Here is a 24,753-nt window from a genome sequence, read left to right as displayed (position 1 = left end):
CCAGAAGGAGGCCTCTCAGCTCTCCCCCCTTCCCGATAACTCCAGCCGGTTCCCTTGCCCGACCCAGGGACCGATTGCCCCAACCCACATCCCCGCCGGCCATCTTGGTTTAACCCCTGCAGCACCACGGCCGCCCTGGGCCCCGCCCCCTCGTCCCCCTGACCCCGCCTGTCAGTCAATCGGGGCTCGGCCGCGAGGGGTGGGGCCGAGACGGCAGCCGCAGCCAATCGGCGCGCGAGGTGCGGCGGCGCGGCGGCCAATCGGCGTTTCGCTTCTTCGTGGGTGCGGCGGCTGCTGTCGGTGCGCCCCGCTGAGAGCCGCGGGCCCCGCCTGTCGCCGTCGCTGTCGCCGGCGGAGCTGTCGGGGTAGCAGCTGCAGCCTTAGCCTGGCCCTGCCCCGGAGTCACTGAGGATGAGCCCCCGCGCTGCCCAGCGCGCGTCCCGCCCTGCCCGCCCGAGTCCATTCATCTAGCGACTGGTGAGGGGCGGGCCGGAGCGTCCGGCGGGGGAGCCGCTCGGGGGACGGTCCTGGCGGAGGGGTCGGGACGGCGGCGGTGGACGGCTGAAGGAATGGGGAGAGCTCCGGGCAAGGCAGCCAGGGAGGGTAAAGGACGGCTGGCCACGTAGAATGGGAGGGGTCCGGCTTCGTGGCTCGGCCTCCTGTGTCAATAAGTCTCTCATCGCTCCTCGGTTACGTGGACGCGTGCAGTGGGAGTCAGAATGGGCCCCTGCCCCTCTGCCTGCTCCTGGCCTCTCTCTGGCTCCCTGAAGCATTTCTAACCTTCCCCCGCCCTGACACTGGCAGGAGCCTCTTGCCAGGTTTCCTCAGCTGTGGGTTCAGGGAAAGCTTGGCGTGTTTCTCTCCTTCTTGGTGATACTTGTCAGTTTTTGGTAGCAGCTCACAGTGCTGCTGGGTTAGACCAGCACCGTAAGCACTGGAGAGCCGCGATCTCGTTAAAGTATCCTAAGTTATCTTAAAAAGATACTTCCATGCAGTCTTCCTAGGCGAAATACAGCTCTTTTTTTGATTATGTGGTCAGTGTAGCTGTCTGTCTTTGTGGAAACTGGTCGCAGTTTGTGGTTTACAAAAAACAGTAATCGCCCACCAACATCTGGTGTGGGTAGCCTACAATAAAACGGTACCAGAAGTTCCCAGTTAATTCAAAAACGTCACTTTTTCCCAAGATGGAAAAGTCCTTGATGGCATAATTTGAAGTGGGGTGAAGTTCTAGTGTGCACTTGTGGTTTGTTGTGTTTAACTTCCCTTGAGCATTATCTGTTTCAATAAAGCCTGAAGCAAGATCTTGATGGATTGTGGAAGTGACTGTAGCTGCACTCACTGTACTTTTGCCTATAGCACTTTGTTTTAATTTTTTTTAATAGTACTAAGTTATTAAGCATAAGCAGTCCTCAGTATTTCTTGATAAGCACAGCACAGTATATCACAGTTTACTGTTTATGTACAATGATTCCCCAGTGATAGATGTGCTCTGACGTTTGTAGCTGAATTTAGCTACCAGTGGTACTTTGGTCTTTTTTTGACAGATGTGTCAGCCTTTAATTGGCAGTGCTGCTTAGCTCAGCTAGGAGCAACTGAATTAGGGTTGTTGCATTGCTGAATGTCTCATTCTGATAAGGATTATGCTGTTGTTGTTGAAGGAGGAAGTCACAGAAAATCTGGAGAGAGCCTCTAAAGGTCACTTGTGCTTGGTTGTACCTGTGCTGAGTGGTGGCACGGAGGCCCCATCCCAGGAAAAGAAGCAGCAGTGGCCCAAGGGACATAGTGGGCATGGTGGAATGTGGTGTCTTTCAAAGCAAATTGGTTTTCCTTCATAGCTTTGCTTCTGGGCAGGTCACATTTATTTATAACTTGAGCAGTTTGCTTGTTGTCTAGCTTGTTTTGAGAGCCTCACGTGCATTCAGTTTGTCATTTGAAAATCCTTCCTGACATATCATCTGGATCTTTTTTGAAATTTGAACGAATGGCTGCTTTGTCCACTGTCAGGAGTAAAAGGGACTGGAGTTTTGATGTTTGTTCTTTGTGTAACAGACGCCTTATTCAGAGGCTCTGGGTGGTCTGCTGAAGCCACAGATGAAGGAGAAAAGAGGTCCAATTTGCTTGTACTCAGGGGTTGTTCCATAAACATTCTGAATCCTAGTGACTCTTTCTAAGTTTTTCTCTACTTACTTGCTTCTCTTAAAACTTGCTATCTGAACTAGAAGCAGGACTCTGATATTTTGTGCAGGGCAGAACCCTTGTTTTCTGTGTCTCAATGCTCCTATTATATAGTCAAGAAGAAGCTGCTTTTTTAAAGGTCTCTCTGTGGGAATTTCAGGCTGCTAAACCACTCTTAGCTACTGCATAGCTTAGATTTACCCGGTTTTCTTTGTACATTCAATCACTTTTCTCCCCAGAAAATACATTGTGATTTCAAGGAGTTGGAAAGCATAGATTTTTGCCCATTCTTCAACTAACATACAAGGAATTTGTGAACAGGTTAAACTATCTGTGGATATGTAATCTGAGCAGGAATTAGTAGTCTAACTGTTTTTAAAGGCTAGGACAATGTGCCACCTGTACCTGAAAGGTGCACTTCCTTTGTTTATCTAGGAATTCATCTGTGTTTCCTTGAAGAATCTTGCTTAATGCCAGTGCTAAGGCTGTTATATTACTACCTAGCCTCAATTTTCTGGTCACTTTTGTCAGATTCTAAACTGTTTCTTTAATAGGTGTTAGTGAAATTTGCTTTTAGGTAAGAATATAGTCAACAGAAAGTCCTGGAAAAGTGGTAACACAATAGCAAATTCCTATGGCTTTATTTCTGTAAGCCGTTTTTTATTAGCTTACTAATCAAGTAGTCTGTTTAGTGAAGTTTGCTTTAGGTACAAATATTTTAAGGATTTCTGTGCTGTTATGGTTACAGATCTTTTGTGGTGTTATGAAACAAATGTGAATGGACCAACGTGGAGAAATGTCAGCATGCTTGTTTAAAAAAACAACACCCTACCATTCCACACTGGAAATATTTAAGATACTGCAATACCCTTATAAGGATAGAGTTAACCTTCTTGAAATGTGTGGTGTTGCCAGTCTCACTTTACTTAGCAACTTATTATCAAAAGGAAAAGAAAATTAATTTTATGCCTTCAGAAAAACCTTTTTTTTTTTTACTTTTTTTTTTTTTAAGGAAGGGTATTAGGCTTGACAAGGGAAGCTGTATTCTACTTTTATATGAAAAATATACACCATTACTTAGTTCTGTTTTAGGAAAGCTAGGTAATTTTTCACCATATGCATTTTAGGTGTGACTGATATTTAGTAAAATTAATAACACTGAAAAAATAAATTATTAAACTCTGACAAAAAAGCAGTGAATGGAATGAAGTTCTGCCAATTTTAAGAAGAAATATGTTTTTAGTAAATCAGGCCAAGGATGGGTTTCAGGGCCATGTGACTAATTTGACAGTTGAGTTACTTTAATGCAGTGCACACTGAAGATGCAAACCCAGCAATCTGTCTTTGAGTGGTGCTGAATTCTGAGTAGCTGAATCTCTTCTGTGTTCTCTTTCACTTCCATGTAAGACCATTGTCCATATTAAATGAAAAAAGGCACAACAGCAGCTACCAGCCACTCTCTTGGTACCAGTATCCACATCCATGTTAGCCAGGTTTTGGTAGCTCTAACACCTGAGTGTAGGCATTCAGGAAGGACCACAGATGGCAGTTCTAGTATCAAATCAGACTGGATGCTAGAAACATACATTGACACTGCCACCCATGAGGTGAGGGTTGGTTGCTGTTTCCTTGTACCTCTGAGCTGAGAGCACACAACCTCTGTGGAAATGCTTTCTGGAAAAAGAGAAAATTGGGGATGCATTGGTAGCAAATATGGTACACAGAGGGAGGTTTCTGGAACTTCACAGTGGGAGGCTTCTGCCAACTCTGTTCACTTTTCCCAAATGTTGAGATTTCATGTCTGCTGTTTGCAGGAAATGAAATCTATCACCATCATCCTTAGTCACTAAGGTATTTGTAGAATCTTTGTTCACTTCATACTCAGGAGAGGTGTGACAGCTTTGATTTTTGTAGTGGCTTCCTGAGAGAAACAGATTTTTGAGACCAGCGCAGTAGGTGCAGAGCTGCTGTTTCAGCTGTAGGAGTTCTGCCTCCATAGGGTCAGATGACGCAGCTGACACCTTCCTTTGGGGAGGGTGTCTGACAGCTCTGGTGCAGTGGTGCTTTGCCTTCTCTGAGGGGGAGAGCTGAGTAAGACAGCCCTACCTACCCACTTGCAGGAGGCGAGATACCACAAACACTTTCTTGCTACTAAAGAATTGCTTCCAAATTGGTTCCAATCTTTTACATTTTCCTGGGCTATGAACATGTATAATAAATAGCTCATGTCTCTGAGGGTTAGAAACCCACTTGCTGCTGAAATAAAATATCTTTGTGATACTTTGAACGCTGTTCTAATTCCTTCATTTTTTATGACTTTTTTCTATAATGTTAATTAGGAATCAGTTTTTAAAAATAATTTGAATTCCAGATAATGCTTACTGTATCATAAAAGTGTTAAAAATGTTATAGCCTTATTTAGCTTTTTATGTCTTTTAATTTTTACAACATTTAGAAGACACTGGTATTATAACATGGATGTGATTCATGCTGAGAAGCCTACAGAAATATGTGCAAATAAAAGTGGAGACGGATAATCAAAATGGCACCATGTTCCAGATCATCTTAATTCAAAATTTAAAAAATGCTGGTGCTTCCTGTTTTGTGCTTGTTTTAGGTGCTCTCTGTTCAGCTGGGACTCCATAGATATACTAAAAGTAAGCATTTCATGGTGGAAATGCTTTCACACTGACCTGAGCTTCAATTCACAATTTGAAAGTTTTAAGGTTTCTTTTAAGGACTTCCTTTGTGGAACAGTCAGGTTTGATCACCTTTTTTCAGATTTTGTTATAATGTGACAGTGTTTGTTGCCAGTGTGACAGCTTTAAGTGAAAACTTGATCTACAGTCTTTTGTCTTCAGCTCAAAGTGTATATATATCAATATACTAATACAGTATTTAGTTTTGTAATGTTTACAGTAAAGAAAGGCTGGGTTGGAATGACTTATAAAGAAATAATTCAGCAGAGTCAGGTTTCACATAGCTGAAGTAAATGTCACTGTGATGGAGTTAGTGTATGATAGGCAGGCTTATATTTCTGTTTACTGGCAGGCTTTTTATTCTTTTAATATTTGATTTGTTATTCACATTATTTTGGTGTTTGGTAGGCTGGAGCTCAGGTGCCTTCAATAAGTTTTTGTCTGGCCTCTGTTCTTTTCTTGTAATGGCACCAAGCTCAGGATTTGCTTTCTTCTGGATCATTTTCTCATGCAATTCAGTGCCTTAGATAGGTGTGGATCTGCACAAAGGAAGGTATGACACAGGGGACAGCAGGACTGCTTTCTTGGGTGGTGGTGCCATTTCATACCAGTTTAACAGATTAGTCAACCTTATGTCTCCCCTGAGTGATTTTTCTTAATCTGTTGTTTTTATCATTACCTTTATTTTCCTGTGTAGCAACAATAGTAATGCTTAAACAATGAGCTATATTTAAGATGTGCTTTACAAGGCATGCATAAAATTTTTACTTCTTCCATGACATTTCTGTTGCCTAGTGTCATATTGGTGAGATGTGATACATTTTTTCCTGTAGATCTTGAAATGCTTGGGTTTTTTTGTAGAATTTTTTGTTTTGGTTCGGTTTTTTTTTTTTTTTTTTGAGGGTGTTTTGTTTTTAATTATTAGTTTCAGAAGGGTGTTTGATGCACTGGCAGTCTGAGTGTGCTAATAGTTACCTATCACACTTCGATTCATTGGAGCAACAAGTCATTTACTTCTCGTTATAATCTGAGGCTTGAGAAGGTCAGAGGACAAAACTCCACACATATATATGATAAATTTCTTGTGTTACTGCAGAAGTTTGTATGTTGTTTGGAAAATGCCCTGTAGAGTGAACTGAAGCTTGCTGTGACAAATCTAAGCTGAACAGCTGGGGTCAGTTCAAGTCTTGTAAAGATTTCCTGGTGCTACCCCTGGTCAGGGATGAGGGACTAAATTGTAGTGAATAAAAATGATATTTTTTTTTCTTTTTCATTTGCCTGCTCTTTGAACTTGTTTTGAAGGTATACACTGAACAACTTCTGGTCCGTAGATTTGCATTCTGAGTATTGTAACCCTTCTGAATGAGGTTGAAAAGTAATTGTTGGAGGCTTCGTTATGAGATATTTAAATGAATACTCTGGACTAGATTTTTTTTTTTTTCCTTGAAAGTTTAGATTCTATTGCTAATGTTTGCTCTAAGCTGATTGCTTGCAGCTTTATGGAAATCTTGATTCTTAAAACAGGAGGAGTACTGGAATTTCACTTTGCCAAACAAAACCATATTTTTCTGATATGTCTTTGCAAATAAAGATATTAAGAAAATATGGTTATACATTTAGTGGTTGAAAAGCACTAAATGGGAGCTGAGCTCAACCTTTTTGATGAGGTTGGAGTCAAGGAGTAGGATGTGAACATTTATAATGACTGCTAAGCTGAGTAGGATGGGAGAGTTTTGTGTTTTGTTGGTTTTCTTTTTGGTGTGTCTCATCCCTGTCTTATCCCCCCATTTCCCACTCTGAGGGCTTGTTAACATTTTTAGTTTGTTCTTTTTTAGCTTTCAGGATGGCATTGCTCAGCTTCTCTTGGAATATTTTAATTGTGGGTAGAACAACTTTAAATTATGTTTTGCATAGCAAACAAAAACATGAACTGAATACTGTTTCACTCAGTTTGAAACTTATATCTGGAAGGCGGAAGAGTGATTTTTGGGGGTCTTGTACTAATGATGTATGTAGTTCATTTTTTCTGTTTTCTGGGTTTGTGTGTGATTTTTGTACTGCAGTCTGCACGTCTTGTAACACTTCTGACTATAACTGCAGACATTTCATAGGCCAGGTGAGTGTTTCTGTCAGGCCTCCTTTACTTTTGAGAAAAGGGATGCCAGAGAAAGATGTATATGCTAAAGATAAGTATGCACAGCTAAGCAGAAGAGCTGTATGCCCCAGACTGTGAATATATCTTTTCATGAAGAATTATTCTTATTTTTGCTTCCTTTTCTTTCTTCTTTGTCCCTTCCCCTTCCAAGTTAGACCTCTTTTCTTCTTTCCTGTTTCAGGAGCTGTAGACCTTAGCTCTGCATGAGTGCTAACAGCCTGAGTTCATGTCTCTTGTACAAGCTGCTTTTATTTGCTTTGATGCCATCCTCCACCCCACCTTTGTGAGCAGCTCTGGGAGTGGTGGAGAGGAGCTTTCCTATTGATTCTGCAGATTGGAATTACCAGGGACATGGATAAGTGTTTGGGCCAGGAAGGAGAAAGTGGGACACAAGCCTTTTATTGCAGTGGTTGTGAAGATTGGTGGTCTCTCCTTCCTTCTGCCATGTTACTAACAATGCCTCTGTTAGCCATGGTGTACTCAACAGCTGAGGGGATTTTCTGATGGATGGCTTCAACCCCACCCAGTCTTTTAGTTCAGTTCTTAGTTTCTGATGACAAAGTAATGATACAATTAGACACTAAACAGTCAGGATCCTGAGGATCCTCAGGGTGGGAAAGCAAACTTTTTTGGATCTAGTTTACTTTGTGGCCTAAACAACTTATGTCAAAGAAAGGTAGGAGGTGCCTTGGGAGGCTGGGGTGGGGAAGGGAGTAATGCTTTTTTAATCTGATTGAATGTCTGAGTATAAGCTCAGATGGCATGGGGCAGGTCAATCAGCCCTTGTCACATTGTTTTGTCCTGTACTTGCTATTTTGATATGCAGTTAAGTCATTACAGTTGCAGGGGCAAAGTGGTTTTGTTTACTAATCTGTTCTGGTTTGCTCTCTTTCAGGTCTCCCTTGCAATTATGGAGTTTTAGAAGAATAAGGTAGTGTGGAGGGGGAATCCCCCTCTGCACACTAGAGGCAGTTCACTTTTGGAATTTTCTATGGACAAGATTATTTGTTATATAAAATGGTGAAATAAGACTTCTAAAAATATATATTTATAAATATTTATTTGGATCAAGTGCCAAACATAACAGTACAAAGACTTCTAATGGCAGCTTAATAAACTTGGATTTACATCCTTGGAATTATAATTTTTCTAAGGCACTGTGTTGTGTACTGAATTGGAGTGCCTTGATACACTTAAGGGTTGTTTCCCTTAAGGAGAAGAGCACCTTTAGCACTGAAGATGAATTCTTACATGCCAGAGTGCACTTCAAAGTGTCGATCTCTACAGCATGCTTTGGATGTTATTTCTGTAGTTACCAGAGGAAGTGAAGGCCAGATCAAGGCCTTTCTCTCTTCTTACTGCTACAATGCTGCAACTATCAAAGATGCCTTTGGTAGAAATGTTATACATCTTGCTTCGTCTTGTGGCAAAAAAGGTGTGCTGGACTGGTTGGCTGAGACCAAAGGAGTGGATCTCTTGGCAAAAGACAAAGAGTCTGGATGGACAGCTTTGCACAGAAGTATATTTTATGGATACATTGATTGTGTTTTGTCATTACTGAAGGTGAGTGATTTGCAACTGTAATTTTCCTGGGCACCTACGATTTTTAGAGCTGTATTGCTTTTGTAAAAGTTTGTTTTTAAACTTGACTGGAAGCCTCTTGAGGCTTGTCTTAATACTGTGCTCAGATTGCAGTGCATTGATTTACTTGAAGGTTGTCTCTGTTAATACAGATGTCTGCCTTTGCCCATGCAGAAATCAGCACTGAGAAAGGATCCCTGATTAATTGTGGACTTCCTTGAAGACTCGTTTCTGTAGATGATCTTAAAAGTAGAGGATCTTAAAAATAGAGAGTGGTCAGACTAAAGATACTCTGAAAATAGACCTGCAGTAATTGTATCAATTGATGTTAGAGAACATGAAAAATAAGGGAAAATTAAATGGAGTTATAATTAGAAATTAATCTTATATTTAAGAGATAAACAATTAAAGATATGGAGTATTCTATTAAGTGACTCTCCATTTCATTAGCATTTTAAACCAGGGCTTTTGCTCAGTCCCCCTTATTCCTTTCTTACAACTGTTGTTTCTTCCCATCCAATTAGCAAGTTGTATGTATTTTTAATTAATTTTCCTTCTGTTCCTCCTATTGCAAGTACAGCAAAGGGAAGAGATGTTTGTTTGAGATGTTCAGAGTCTCTTTAACCATGTGAGAAAATGAAATATTTGTGGTTCAAGGTTTTTTAAAAAGAAACCTTTTAAGGCAGAGAATGTTCCATTTCGAATGCAGTCTTTTAAAATTACAATGACTAGCCATTTGTAGATGTAACTCTGCTTCCTACAAGACTTTAAATAGAAAGATGGTGGATCTGGTATGGTCTGATAACTGTTAAATATTTATTTCATGTGCTGTCCCCTTACAGAGTGGGGAAGTTTTCATTAAACTTGAAAAACGTAGATGTTTTTATAAGCATTGTACGAATGATTCTGTTCTCTAGAAAACTGGAAACTGTGCATGTGACATATGAAAAAGTATTCAGTCCTCTAGTGCATGTGTGTATATCTGTATCTTTGATATTTGCTTACAGGAGGCCTGTACAGCTTTTCCCCAATGTCTTTTACTTTTCTGTCAGTTACATAAGTGAATGAGATTTTTTTACTAGCCAGCTCGGCTGATATTGTTCTAAGAAGCAGCACAAAACAGTTCATGGAGGCTGCTCTCTCCTCTAGTTCCTTAACTGAAGTCTGTCTGCTGTACTATGTCATAAAAAGGATGTGTTCTTAAGGTATTATAGCAACAACAGGAACTGATTATAGAATGGAATTATGAAATAGGTGAGATAGAAGAAATCTCTGAAGATTGCCTAATCTAGCCCCCATGCTCAGGCAAGGTCAGCTGGAGCAGATCAGGACTATGTCTGCTTGGATTTTGAGCAGAGCATCAGACGTCTCTGTTCCAATGTTTTATTATCAGTGCAGTAAAAATGTGGTTTAGATTTAAACAGGATTTCTTGTATGTTAGTTTGTGCCCATTGCCACTTTTTCTGTCACTGGATATCGCTGTCATCCCTACCTCTGACCTCCAGTTAGGTATTTATTATGTATGATTAGGCTTGCTGTCCCCCTCCCCCATCCCAAACCTTCTCTAGGCTAAGCATCCCAGCTCTCTCAGCTTCTCTTTCAACGTCAGATGCCCCAGTCATTATCTTCATGGTCTTTTGCTGAGCTTGCTCCTGTATGTCCTTATCTGTCTGGGAGTCCAGACCTGAACCCAGCACTCCAGTGCTGAGTAATGCTTGCTGGCAACACTCCCACCTGCAGCCCTGGATGCTTTCAGCATTCTTAACTCTGAGCTTGCTGGCTTGTGCTCATCTGGTGGTCTACAAGAGTCCCTAATTCCTTTTCTACTAAGGTGCTTTCTAGTCATTCAGCCTCCAGCTGTACCAGTTCACCGGGTTGTTTTTCCCCAGGGCCAGGATTTGCATTTCCCTTTTTTGAACTTCATGTGGTTCCTCTTCCTGTTGCTCTAGCTTGTCAAAGTCCCTTTGAATGTCAGCATAACCCTCTGACTTATCAGCCACTCCTCCTGGTCTCCTGTCATCACCTTTGCTGAGGGAGCAGCACTCTAGCCTGTCATCCAGGTTGTTAGTCAAGATGTTAAACAGTAGCAGCTCCAGAATGAGCCCCTGGATTCCTAAACTAGTGTGGATGGCAGACTTCTGCTGTGGGCTGGAGGTATTCTTGGCTTATTCTCAGGCTGTATCTAAGTACGAGATTTGCCATGCAGCAATTGGAGTTTGTTTTCACAAATTCCGACCATGTGAATATCCCTACAGCCTCTGTCTGTTTGTGAATATTTTAAACAACTTCCAGAAATGAAGAATATCCAGCTATCTGTTAGGTCATAAAAATAGGTCAGTCTTTTCTGTTATATGGCAAATTAATCCCAGCCCTGTTGCACTAGGGTTGTCTTTATAATTTGGAGAACGTGTGCTGTTGTTCTTCTGGGGAATGTTTTTTCAAAAAAAGTTGTATTTCATGTGTTTACCTCTTAAGTATGAGGTTTTCTAAGGTATCCTTTATATTAGCCATGACCTCAGGTACAAGGTACACAGGTACAGCTGAGTTGGCTATTAGATTCTATTTGAGGACATCTGGAGTTCCCTTTTGGGAGGTGATTGATGGCACTTGACTTCCTTCCTAAAATTAATGCTGCTGTAGCAGCACTCTTTTTTATTGAAAAATGGTATTTACAGAGATTGTCTGTGTCTGTCTAAGTTCTGAAAGAATGACCTGTACATGCTTTGTGCCTCTGAACCTTCCCTAATGCTCTCTTTCCTGGCTGTTTGTGTCCTCTTGCCTTTTCTCAGCAACTGTGAAACTCTGTTCCTTGCTTGTTTTCAAAGTCATAGTATTTTATTTTTTATTTTGTCACTTGTCTAGTTTGTCAAAACTGATTCTGTAGAATGCCAGTTGAAGAAAATGCATCCTTTGAAGCTGGTAAATTAATTTTTGGTGAATACTTGCCTTTTCTAGATGTCAGTGCTTTATCTTCACATCTGTTCCCTTTGTGTTTTGCTGGTTACAGTTTATTACACAGTCAGTGTTGAGACAATAAAATCCATGTTAATATATCAACAAGATGTACACATGGCAGAACAGATTTGCAATGTTTTTTGATTTATTTTAGATTTGCATACAGTTTACCTGAATCTGAAAATTTTCTTTTATCAGTATTAAACTTCAATTAAGGGTATGTTTTGCTCCTTAAAAGGTTTACCTGGTTTACATCAAGCTATGCAGTTAAAATTAACTTGAGTTCTTCTCCTCTCCTCTTTCAGCATGGTGTTAGTCTGTATGTTCAAGATAAAGAAGGCTTATCAGCCCTGGATCTTGTGATGAAAGATAGGCCTATCCATGTGGTGTTCAAGAAAACTGGTAAGAAATAAAATAGTCTAATTTTGCAATGAGATCTGTTCCAACAATGTATTAATGAATGTACCAGTGTATACAATGTTTTCTGTTTTTAATTGGGAATTCATAAATTGAGATGCCTGTTGCTAGTGTTGATCATCTGTACAATATTATTGGAATATTTTGTCATGGTACCTTACTTCTTATAATATTAAATGTTTTTAAAGTTCAGTTTTAGATAAAAAAAATTCCTCTTCAATTTTTAGATAGAAATAGCAACTGCTGTTTTTTGAAGTCAATATGCACAATACTGATAAATTTACCAGAGAGGATTTTTTCACTACAGATCCCACAGAAGTCTACACCTGGGGAAACAATATAAATTTTACTTTGGGCCATGGTGGTCAGCAGGGTAGACATCATCCTGAATTGGTGGACCTTTTTCCTCGGAATGGCGTGTATATTAAACAGGTATTCCTCATGTATTACACAGGCACTTTTCCTGGTGGGGGTGTGTAAGGGGGAAAAAGTAACCAAGGAGTTATCAAACATTGAAGATTTCCATGGAAAAACAGTTGTTGGTGCCTTCCCCTCTCTGCCCACCTCCTTACCTCCCTGCACCCCCATTCACCATCACTGAAATTGTGGTCCTCTGTTTTCTGGGGAGAACAGGGGTTTCTATATTATTTACTTTGGATATATGGCTTGTGTGTCATTAAATACATTCAGAAACTTGACACTTCTGTACCTGTTTTGAGCTGCTGACTTACTGTATGATTTCAGTCACATTTTGAACTGAAGTGGAATAATAAATGTGCTTGGTACTTGTTGAATTAAAATTCATCTTGTGTTCAAAGCAGCATATGCTGTTAAGCACATGTCTCTAATAACTTCTTGTGACTTCAGTTTGAGAATATTTGAAAGTTTAAAGTACAACTTGAGCAAACATTCAGGGCAGACAATCTGTGCTGCAGTCTTAACATGTTTTCTTTGGCATTTCTGAGGCAGCATTGTGGACCTTAAGACTCAGTCTTTCGAGTTTCTGTTAGCCTATGGGGCCATGCTTGATCTTATTTTAATAAACTGAAACTGTTGATCTCTTCAAGTAGCTTAAGGCAGTACATAATATGTTTAAAGCAAGTATTTTATGTGTCCTATGATTTAATACCACTATCTTGTATTTTCATGAATATAGCTTTAAAGCAGAACTTACTCACAAAGTACTTATGGCAGGTGTTTTCAGATTATCCAGAAAAATTAATCTGTCCTATGTTGCCTCTTCCCCGTCCATTTTTTGCTATTTTTTCAGGTGGTACTCTGCAAATTCCACTCTGTGTTCCTTTCCCACAAAGGCCAAGTGTATACATGTGGACATGGACAAGGAGGGCGCTTGGGTCATGGTGATGAACAAACGTGCTTGGTATGCTGTCTTGTATTACTCCTTGTAGTCTACTATGATGTTTCTTTTATTTCTAGCAGCAAGTCTAAAAAGGGAATTAGAGTTTCTGTCCGTGTACTTTCAAATTGAGTTTGCTATTCATTTTAAACCAAACTCCCTGTTTCCCACTAAGTAACAGAAAAACTCCAGTGCTAATAGTGAGGTGGCAGAGAGAAGAGGAATGTGCATTTAATTATAGTTTAACTTCAGATAGCTAGATGCTGTAGTCAAACTTGTGTTGAGTTGATTTAAAGGCCAGCTGATGCTAGCTAAGTGAAAGCAAATGTTTTTTGTCTGGGCTTTTTTGGCAGAGAAACAGCAGTACAGCGCTGGGAAGCTGTAGCGGCAGGAAGAGGGCTGGTAGGGTTGCTTTTTACTAGACTTATGCAACTTAATTGAAAAGTCATTTTCATTTGAATAGTACATTGTTGCAACACATAAAACTAAAATTTGAGAAGACTAAATATGATGACAATTCTTAGACTTAAGCATCTTATCCTACTTTGTAGTATGCATTTATCTTGCAGCATAGTAATTTTTAAAAATTTCTAATATTGAGTATCTGGTAGAACCTGATATTCTGTTGCTGAATGCTATAGTGGAGACTAGAGCTCACATTTTTTTACTTTTTGTAAAAGAAAGTAATTCTGTTAAATTAGGATTTTTTTTCAAATTGCTTTTCAAAATTGTGATGTTACATGGTTGAATAAAGGAGAAGTCATGTTAGAGTGCATCGAGATTCAAAGATACAGAACTGCTTCCTTATTCTGTGAAATTTCATTAGGATTATCCTGTGTTGGAGGAAGATAGCTTTAGTGTTTGTGGTACTTAAAATACCACATGATAGTTAATATTTGTTCAGCTGTCCTGAAGATGTAGTTTCCAATCTAATTTCAGAGCAGGTGGTTTAAAATTCATCTCTCATGATAGAAAAGGACATTTCCCTGATAGCATTTCAAATGAAAGTAATTACTTACTGCACTGGATGTGGTTGTTATGTTAATGAGTGTGTTGTGTGCTCAAATGCATTTTATCTTTATTTCAATATTTGGTCCTGACTTTCTGTTGGTGTAACTTTAGTTTCGTGGATGACCACTGGTTAATAACAAAACAATATGCTTTTATATCAACTCTTTTTTTCCTGATTCAGGTTCCAAGACTTGTTGAAGGCTTAACTGGTCATCAGTGCTCTCAGATAGCTGCAGCTAAGGATCATACTGTTGTTCTAACAGAAGATGGATATGTTTACACATTTGGTTTGAATACTTTCCATCAATTGGGTATTCTTCCTCCTCCTTCTAATTGCAGTGTTCCAAGACAGGTAAAAATAACATCAGTCAAAGCTTAATTGTTTGGTGTTGCTGTTTTGGTTTCTCTTAACAGAAAGTAAAATGTGAAGATTATAAAAATAACCCCTAAACTTTTTCAGAACAGCAAAGTTTAATGTGAGTTCAGATAAATCTTGATTCTGTGTTATCGGACATCTCAGATCTTAACTGTGTTCTGATAAATGTCTGAGTTTGTAACCTGAACAAGACCAAAATTTGTAGCATGATACAAGGTACAGCTGCCAAAACCCTTTTCTTCCCTCTTCCCCAGATTGTTCTGTAGCTGAAGTATTAATAGGTATGTATCACTTGAGAATCATGGTCTGAACTCCTTTTGGATCACTGGATGATGGCTCTCAGGGTTTGAGCATTACATCCTTTGCTGGAAGCACTGGATGGAGTCAGTGCTTTGGGAAGAGTAGTGACAGGGAAGAGGGGGTATGGGCATCAGCAGCTTAACTATATTTCTATGCCTAATGTCTATTTTTTTTTTTGTAAGTAAAGAAGTTTTAACTTCATCTGAAGTAGAGCAACATGGCACTATTAGTGTCAAAAAGAATGATTGGCCAAAATGCAACAGGATAGTGTTTTGGGGTACCGTGTGTTCTTTAGTAGTGTGATGACAGCTCTATATCCAAAGTATTTGCTATGATTTTATCATCTTAATATGGAAAATTTAAGTTAAATGTGAAGTGTGGAATTAGTAGTGTAGTGTTCTGCAGTGTGTTTAGGCCATTAGGACTTCCGAGTTTAAACTTCTATTTGACATTTTGCAGCACCTGAGTCTTTTGTGGCTGTGCTATTCATGTCCTGTTCAGTCTTGTTCAACGTCTTACATATGAAGACAGCCCAAGGAGACTTGATTCTAGTTCTGATTAGCTATTACAAAAAGTTGTTCTTTTTTTCATTAGTGCGATAGTTCCCCACTTGACAAACTTCTGAAATAATTTGATTTATTAGACTGTATGTGGATTGATATTAGTGCTTCATTCTTAATGACTTTAGGAGTTAAATGTTGTCAGAAGTTTGTACATGTGAAATTCACCTGTTGCTACCTAATATTAAGATGTACTTTGGATTTGTGCTTAGGTTCAGGCAAAAAACCTGAAAGGTAGAATGGTGATTGGAGTGGCTGCAGGCAGATTCCATACTGTGCTATGGACTAAGGAAGCAGTGTATACCATGGGGCTGAATGGCGGCCAACTAGGTAAGGTAGAAGCATTCTGACAGTAAAACCCAGCCATTGAAAGATGTTCATGCTTAACCTATCATCTGCTTCTGAGAACAGAAGCCTGGATAAAGCTTTTTTCTCTCTCTCTCTCTCTTTTTTTTTTTTTTAACCAATCTGATGACATCATCCCTTCACACTTCTTTCAAAGAATATTTTTTGTTCCTACCAATTACTTCACATTTAGAGATGACAGGAGCTTGTCAGATTTAGCTCTCATTTGAACTCTTTTTAACTTTTACCTTCCATGTATCTTGTGTGGTCCTGCTACTGGATACTTTGAGGAAATAGAATGTTGCTGTGTTGGAAATTACTCCAAGGCAAGCCTTCCAGCAATCTGGGTGGCACTGCTTTTAATAAATTATAAACTAGCCTTCAGCTCTCCTGCCTATGTCCTTCTTTCATCAAGCACTGTAAACATGCTACTGATAACTTTTTCCATACTAACTTTTTAAAGTTAAATACTTTCCTATATCTAGATTTTTTTCAGCAATACCACTACCAGAATCTTCAGTTAACTTTTTTCTTAGTCTGAAATCAAAAAGAACCTTTTAAAAATATAAAAAGAACCTTTTAAAAATATATTTCCAACCAGTGAACTTAATTTTTTGTATGAATGGGACATTTTAATTGCTTTTATCTTTTTTAATAAACAGGTATTGCTATATTGATTTGGATTTGCATTTTTGCAGTTTTGGGTCTATGGGCAAACAAAACTATTAGCTATCTCTGGTACTTAATCTGCATCAGCTCTGGCCTCAGGTTCCAGGTAGTTTTGTGTTTCTATTAAGGTGTCAAAGGTATGTGAAAAAACTTGTATTTGTCAGAGAAATACCTTAGTAATGAGTGTCTTCTTGGTTTTTTTTGCCTTTTTTTTATAAGCACCCATCATATAAGCTTTTTTATGGTTGCTTATGTTGTTGGGATTATTCTGGTTAGCATGTGGCCCAGTGCAGTACCACAGAAAGACAGTAATTGAATCTTAAGTGATATTATCTGTGTCAGCTGGGCACCATGGTAGACCTGTGGTGGTAAACCTTGCCTCCATAAGGTGTTTGAGCATAGCCCTACATTGTCCTGTGGCAGGGTTGCTGCCAGCTGCAGAGGCAGCTCTGCTGCTTGTTTCTTGGTATCTGTGCTCTGCTCTGTGGTGCAGGCATAAGATACCAAGAATCAAAAAACAGGATTATGCCGTGTATGAGATTCCTGATGTTAGGTTTCTTGTTGCAACAGAGCAGCACTGACCTGTTTTGTTTATTTTTTTAATGTTTTCAGAGATCTTGCATTACAGCTCCAACCTTTTCTGTTTCATGTAACTGCTGCCTTCTTGCTTACCTGCAGTTACAGTAATTTTTTGGACAAGCTTATTTTTTTGTATTCCAGTGTCCAAAATAATCTGTAGTTTATGCCAGTGTTATGGTATTTCTCCTGTCTTGAATTTTTGTATGATCAAATAAATACTCCTTTTTTGGAATCAAAGCAGTACCACCACATTAAATAGCTTCCCTGTTGAATATGCCTTACTTCATTTTTATGTATCAGGTCTTGTTTTTCGGGTGTTTGTAGTGAAGTAACAAGTAGGTGTGGTGGGTCTCATCTGTCTAAATATTTTGGAGACAAATTATCCAACTACCTAAAAAATCTTCTGGAATTTAAAGGTTCTTCAAAGGAGTGTCATAAAGTATCCTTTAAGTGCACAATGTGTGGAATGACAAGTAATTTTTTGAGTGTGTTGTATTTTCTAGGTTATCTGCTGGATCCTAATGGAGAAAAATGTGTAACTGCACCTCGCCAAGTCTCTGCTCTACACCATAAAGACATCTCTGTGTCCCTGGTCTCTGCAAGTGATGGCGCTACAGTATGTGTTTCTGAAAGAGGAGATATTTATTTACTTGCAGACTATCAGTGCAAAAAGATAGCTTCCAAGTATGTGTTACTTTTCTAATTTGTCATGAAGAACAATAGGGGAAGATTTCACTGTAGTTGTATACTTGCAAGCTATTTTCAAGATTTTTGTGCATAAAGTACAGAAAATACAGTGGTGCCCTGTATTTTCTTCATTTGTAGTTCTTTCATATGAACTAGGGCTATCATTTTTGTTTGTTTCTTCATTTGTTTTTTGGGATTTTTTTTCAAGAGGCTAAGGTACCACTTATTGTTTACCAAAGATATTTAAAAAAACACATTAGGAGGAAGTATTATGTTTTGTAAGTTTAAAGACATTGAAACTGATATTTTTCTTCCTCTGTTACCCTGCATTTGTCTAAGTGCATCTTGGTAGAGATGTTGAAGATCTGCTTTTCTGTTTATTTATGTTGTTATGATTTTGAATCAGTGATTTGGGGTCTGAATTTCCTAATTAATGTGTAGATATAGTACATTATAAAGGGTAATTTAGGTTGCAAGAAGGACGTTGTAAAATCCTCTGGTACGTATGTTAAAACCAGAATGCAAAACCTGTTGAAGAAGCTGGATTCTTGACTCATGAATTTAGGAAAATATTTAATCCTGTTCTCTTTTACTTAGTTTGCAATGGCAGATTAGAATAGATTTTTTTAGATTTGATTTTGCCCACATAACTCCCCCCCCTAGTTTTTCAGCTTTGCTTCAAATTCTAACAGTATTTATTGACATATTACAGCTTAATTATTGCTTTATTCTTAATTTCTACATGGCTGTAAATGAAGATGTTGACACTTGAAGAACCTTAATGCTGTGTCCTGTGCTCTCATGCTAAGCAACTGAAAAAAGATAATGAATGTGATTTTGATCAGCTAAAAACCAAGACCTTGCAAACCCCTGAGAAATGACCTGCTGGGATAGGATAGATGTTTTAATACAAACAGCTGAATAAATTTTTGTAATGATGAAATCAAAGCTACATAATCTACCGATTTTCACTCATAGAATTTTGTGAAGAACTTACAGATATACAATGTGATATATTTAAAAACAAGCAAAAGTTATAGTCTGCTGTAATATTAGCAACTATGTTAATAGAACCAGTAGGATGAAACTAAACATAAATAATTTTTCAGTGTCATTGCCTCAACTTTACTTTTTTACTGCTTGTGTAAATTAAAAAGGTAACTGTCATAGAACCAACATTAAGTACTAGGTTATCTGCTGGATATCTGGGAGGTACTAATTTAACTTTTTGTGTTCTTTCAGACAGCTGAACCTTAAAAAAGTTCTTGTCAGTGGAGGATATTTGGAATATAAAGTAGATACCCAGCATCTTAAAGAAAATGGAGGTCAAAAGACTTGCATTCTGGCACTGGATGAAGCTGGAAGGGTAAGTTGTTATAAAGAAGGCTGCATAGTGATTAATCAAACTTTAAATGTAAGACAGGACAAAGTCATGCATAGAAAGTAATGAATTTCACAGAATCATAGAATATGCTGAGTTGGAAGGGACCCACAAGGATTTCCAGGTCTAGCTCCTGGCCCTGCACAGCACCATCCCAAAGAGTCACACCAGGTGCCTGAGAGCATTGTCCAAATGCTTCTCGGACTCTGTCATGGTTGGTGCTGTGACCCCTTCCCTGAGGAGCCTGTTCCAGGGCCCAACCACCCTCTGGGGGAAGGATCTTTTTGCAGTAAACCTCCCCTGACACAGCTTCAGGCCATTCCCTCAGGTCCTGTCACTGTCACCACAGAGCAGAGATCAGTGCCTGCCCTTGTCCCCTCACAAGGAAGCTGTAACTGCAGTGAGGTCTCCCCTCAGTCTCCTCCAGGCTGAACAGACCCAGTGCCCTCAGGTGCTGCTTTCCAGCATCTCATTCCCCACTCTGTCCATACATCCAAGGCTGGCCTGTTCCAGGTGCAGAATCCAGCACGTTCTCTTGTTGAACTTCATGTGGTTGGTGGTTGCCCAGCCTTTAATTTGCCAAGGTCTCTGCAGGGCCTCCCTGCCCTGGAGGCAGTCAGCAGCTCCTCCCAATTTGGTATCATCTGTGAACTTGCTCAGTGTATCTTCCAGTCCTGCCTCAAAGTCACTTATGAAGATATTGAAGAGAACAGCGCTCAGGAGCCCTGTGGAACAACCCCAGTAAATGACAAGTCACCAGTCTGATGTCACTCCATTCACTATTATTTTCTTCCCTTACTCTTTAAGTGCTGTTTTACAGGACCCTACTAAATTCCTTTTTCCGATCTGCTCACTGAGAGATCTCAACCTTTACTGCCATCTAGTGGTGTTTACAAGGAAGCTTTTCCTTTCTGAAATGCCTTCTAAAAGAATGTTGAAAAAGGTGCTTGTATATCAAAATAAGGAGCAATGTGGTTATTTCCTTTTCTTTCCTTGCATTTGGCTGAATTATGTTTTGAGATGATCTTATCTTTTAATTAGGTCATTAGTTGTCTCAGAGCTTTCAATTCAGTATTTGATCATGTGAGGTGTAGCCTCTAGCATCTGTAGTATTGGTAGTGCCCCTTCAACATCTTTGGGACACTGCTTTAGCAGTAAGGAATTACTTGATCTTCCTGGATCAGAGGAAGAAAGTCCATGTGCATTTCATATCTTTTCATGTTGAATACTGACAAGTATTGGGATCTTCGGTGCTTTCGGGCATTATAAATTATTGAATAAGGAGAGGGATGGGATCTTAACACTTGGGTTTACTGAATCAGTGCTTCCTGGTTTGGCTTGATTGCACTTTCTTGAAGGGAGTACTGTTTAACCTAGAAAATAAAAGTCATAAAGGGAATCTTGTATATACATACTTGAAGAGAAGATGTAAAGAAGATAGAGCCAGGCTATTTTCAGTGGTCCCAGAGCCAGTACCAGAGGCAGTGGGCACAAACTGAAATAGAGCAGGCTCCATTTGAATATCAGGAAGCACTGAGGGTGGTCCAGCACTGCCACAGGTTGCCAGTTAAGGTTGTGAAATAACATCCTTGGAAGTACTCAAAAGCTGTCTGGGTAGTCCTGCTTGAGCAGAGGGTTGGACTAGACAACCTCTAGAGATCTCTTTCAGTTTCAACATTCTCTAATTCTTAGGGCTCAAGGCAGGGGAAATGAAATAGGTTACTCAAGTTGTTCTGCCCCTTACTTATGTGGATACTAACAGACCTGTGCAGGTCCTTCAGTGGTAGAAAACAAAGGCCTGACTTTAGCACTGCTGATGCCACATTCTGACTTTACCTTGCTTGGGGCTGTCTTTCAGACATGTACAGTGTACCTTGTTGGGGTCTTACTGTGCATGCAGTGCTTCATATTCCTGAGGGTTTTGAAGTTGGTGTTTGGTCATGATCTTAATTTCAAACTTAGACTGGTACAGAGAAATTAGAGATTTTTATCAAGCAATTAACAGGAAATGGTTTAAATTTCCAGTGTGCTAGCTTTGAATTTTGTCTAATTTACAAGCAAACCAGCTGGAAAAATCTGTAAATTAAGAATTAGATAAAACTTGTTTCTTGACTTGACACCTTTTACTCTCCTTGTCAAGTTGTCAGTAAAACTTGTCCTATACATGACTGCTGTGAAGATATTTCAGTATTTGGAGAAGGTTTTCAAATGCTCTTCATGAGCAAATGGATCTTGATATCATGATAGATTTTCCTTGTTTTACTTGTGGATTCTCTCTAATAGATGCTCATAACACTTCATCCTAAAATTTTGAATAATGTCTTTCTCCTTTTATATGCAATTTTGAGATGGCATATTCTTGTGTTTAAAAAAGTAATATGTAATATGTAACTGCTTTTAAATGACATGAAGATTTTCCCTTTCTTGAAAAATTTGATATTACAGGTGTTTTGCTGGAAGTCATCTAACAACTCCATGAAGCAGTGTCGTTGGGTGTATGGCCGGCAAGTCTTCATGTCTGATGTTGCCTTGAATGGGAATGAAATCATGTTTGTCACACATGATGGTGAAGCCTTTACAGGGAAGTGGCTGGAAGAAGGGAAAAAAAACTCAGAAAAGAAAGGTTAGCCGTGATTTCTTAGTGGTTTTTAAGGACTTTTAAATCAGTAAAAAAGTTTAATTGAATCTTTACAATCTCTAACAGTATTATTATGTGACAAATTTGTTCTTTTCTCTGTGACTGACAGTTTTTAGCATTGACTGCTACTGGACTCTTTCCTCAGTAATACTAAGATTGACTTTGCATCCTTCAGTATACCTTTAGGTGGAGATTTCTGGGAAAAAAAGTACTTCTGGAGAATAGTAGTAGCACAATGATCTAGTGTAATGATCTTGTCACATATTAGATGACGAGTCTGAAGAGAATTGTTATTGAGCAAGAGAAGGAGCATATACTTGCTTGCTCTGCTAAGTCTGTGAAATCTGTTTCCCAGTCCCTTATCTGGGCACAATTCAGCATCCGAAGCAACTTCCACCTTATTAACTTGGCTCATATTACTGAAAGTAGGTCCTGATGGTTTGGTTTTCTGCAAGGAATATATCTGTCTCATACAGGACAAAATTTTAACTGAAATTGTCAGCTCTCCTCCTATATGTTCTGTAAATAAGCAAGCTGAAATGTTCAGCATGGTTTAGCCTTATTCAATTATTCCATCAATGGACATACCAACGTCAAAGTCTTGCCTTTTTTGTATTAGTTGTATTTTAATGAGCAGGATCTTTCTGTGATGTGTATTCACTTTCTGTTTTTTTTTTTTAACAGAACCTGTATCAAGCCTTCAGCATCCTTCATGTGATGTGGCTTGTGAACATGATACAACCAGTGTGTATGAAAGAATTCGACTTCAGAAGCTGACTTTTGTCCACCGAGCTGTCAGTATTGCCACTGATCCTAGTGGCTGCAATTTTGCTGTATTACAGTCAGATCCTAAAACCAGGTATATTTAAGATAGTAACAGCTGTAATTTTTCCTTTTTTTTGTGTGTGATTGTGATTGAACAATTCTTTTCCAAACGGTTTTTTGGCTCATACAGAAGTCACAGTAAATACAGTTATCCGTACTGGTAGAGAATAGTACTTTGTACTTTGTTAGTAATTATATTGAAGTTATCTAAAGGCCTAAGCTTATGCATTTGCATAATAATAGACATTATTGATGTTTTATCTGAAGTGTTTAAGGCAAGCATTTTCCATGTATATCCTAACACACTCTGAGTTCTAAATACTGGAGAAATTCATCCCTTAATAATCAGCTTTTAATTAAAAGCGACAGGTAAATTTTTCTTTGTTTGGAAAGAAATGCATAAAGTGAAATAAATAAATAGAATACTGGGCAATGTTTCTTATGCTCTCATAATAGTTTCCAACATATGTGATAAATAGCTGAACATTAGCTTTTTTCCCTTATTGCTTTAGTTTGTAATATGAAGTACAGCAAGCGTTTCTGTGTTTTCACATTGGAAAAATGAGATGAAGATAAGATAGTTCTGATAATACTGGTACAGTATAAAGGCAAAATACTATATACTACAAATATACTGAAGCTAGACAGCTCTTCTTTATGTAGTTTAATTGCCTAAATACCGTATTATTAGTTATTCTTGTAAAGAACAGGACAAGACATGTTGAGCAGTGCAGCAATGTAAGAAACAAAGAAACCAAATGGAAACATCATTGTTCTCGTCATTAAACATACTATGTAAAATGTGATGAAGGTTTAAAATAGTGTTTGATTATGGATTTAATTTTGTTTTAGTCTCTATGAAATTCCAAGTGTGTCACTATCAAGTTTTGGAATGGATTTTGGCAAACTGTTAGATGAAACAGATGAAATGGACAGCATCCATGATGTGACTTTTCAGATTGGCACAAGAATGTACCCTGTGCACAAATACATCTTGGCCGTACGCTCCGACTTCTTCAGGAAGCTTTTTCTTTCCAGTGAGAACCAGCTAGACACTCCAGACATCTACCGTAAAGATGAAGATGCTGTTGGATGTGATCTCTATGTAATTGAGAAGGTCCATCCAGATCTGTTTGCATACCTTCTGCAGTTCATATACACTGATACTTGTGATCTTTTGACTCATGGTTATAAGCCAAAAATCTCATATAAAGAAAAATCAGATGAATATCAAGATACTTTAATTTCGAATCTCAGCAAAATGAGCTTTGATGAAAATGTCAATGGAAAATCTGCATTTGAGATTTATAGAAATAATCAAGTGCAAGTTATAAATGAAAAACAGAAGAGCAAATCTAAAAAAGGTAAAGCTGATGATGAAGCTAACCTCATTAAAATGTTGCAAAGTGCAGCAAAGAAGTTTGGGCTCAGCAATTTAAGTGGAAGGTAGGTGAAAGGAAATGCATTTCTATTTTGATGTGCTCTCCATGGATTTTTTTTAATGTAAGCTGATCTAACTTTAGTTGTGACAATAGTGGAAGTAGAGAAACAAGAGGGAGATGATGAGGGGATAGAATAGAATAGAAACAAGGGGGAGATGATGAGGGGATGCTACTTAAGAACTGACTGGGCTTATTTCCAGTACATAGAGGAGTTTCAGGTTGGTGAGTGGTCAGCTATTCCTCACTATTTGGGCCTCACTTGTTTTGTATCTGCTTATACTGTTAGCATTATTACTATTTTCCATTCTTTTTCTGCCCTATTAAAACTGTCTTTCTGAAGCCATGAATTATACTATTTTTTCCCCAGTTTTCTCCCCCATCCCACTGGTGGGTGGTGAGGGCAGAGTGAGTGAGTGAGGAACTGTGTGGTCTTTAGCCATATAAGTTAAACCAGGACAATATCCTCTAAGACATGAGCTCTCTGAGGTTTGATATCTGGTATAAATCATCTGACTTTCCAGAAATACTGTCGTAAAACATCAGTACTGGTTATGTTAGAGACAGCTGATCTAACTGAATTTTGAACTGTATAATTTCTATA

At 38.8% G+C, this 24,753-nt stretch overlaps 1 protein-coding gene across 2 annotated transcripts in view; it reads left to right on the top strand.

Annotated features, from left to right (window-relative positions):
* Positions 1-262: 262 nt before the first annotated feature.
* The window catches only part of IBTK (inhibitor of Bruton tyrosine kinase), a 52,743-nt gene continuing 28,252 nt past the window's right edge, over positions 263-24,753 (top strand). For both annotated transcript variants that reach the window (XM_054629305.2, XM_054629304.2), the window contains exons 1-12: positions 263-477; positions 7,925-8,592; positions 11,871-11,967; positions 12,290-12,414; positions 13,253-13,363; positions 14,532-14,702; positions 15,799-15,916; positions 17,683-17,863; positions 19,109-19,232; positions 21,693-21,870; positions 22,570-22,744; positions 23,563-24,156. In XM_054629305.2, coding sequence (XP_054485280.2) covers positions 8,269-8,592; positions 11,871-11,967; positions 12,290-12,414; positions 13,253-13,363; positions 14,532-14,702; positions 15,799-15,916; positions 17,683-17,863; positions 19,109-19,232; positions 21,693-21,870; positions 22,570-22,744; positions 23,563-24,156 — 2,198 coding nt within the window. In that variant the 5' untranslated portion in view covers positions 263-477; positions 7,925-8,268. The remainder of the gene's footprint in view (positions 478-7,924; positions 8,593-11,870; positions 11,968-12,289; positions 12,415-13,252; positions 13,364-14,531; positions 14,703-15,798; positions 15,917-17,682; positions 17,864-19,108; positions 19,233-21,692; positions 21,871-22,569; positions 22,745-23,562; positions 24,157-24,753) is intronic.

This window comes from Agelaius phoeniceus, chromosome 3 (assembly GCF_051311805.1).
Source record: "Agelaius phoeniceus isolate bAgePho1 chromosome 3, bAgePho1.hap1, whole genome shotgun sequence".
Taxonomy (NCBI): Eukaryota; Metazoa; Chordata; class Aves; order Passeriformes; family Icteridae; genus Agelaius; species Agelaius phoeniceus.
This window is presented reverse-complemented; position numbering and strand designations above follow the sequence as displayed.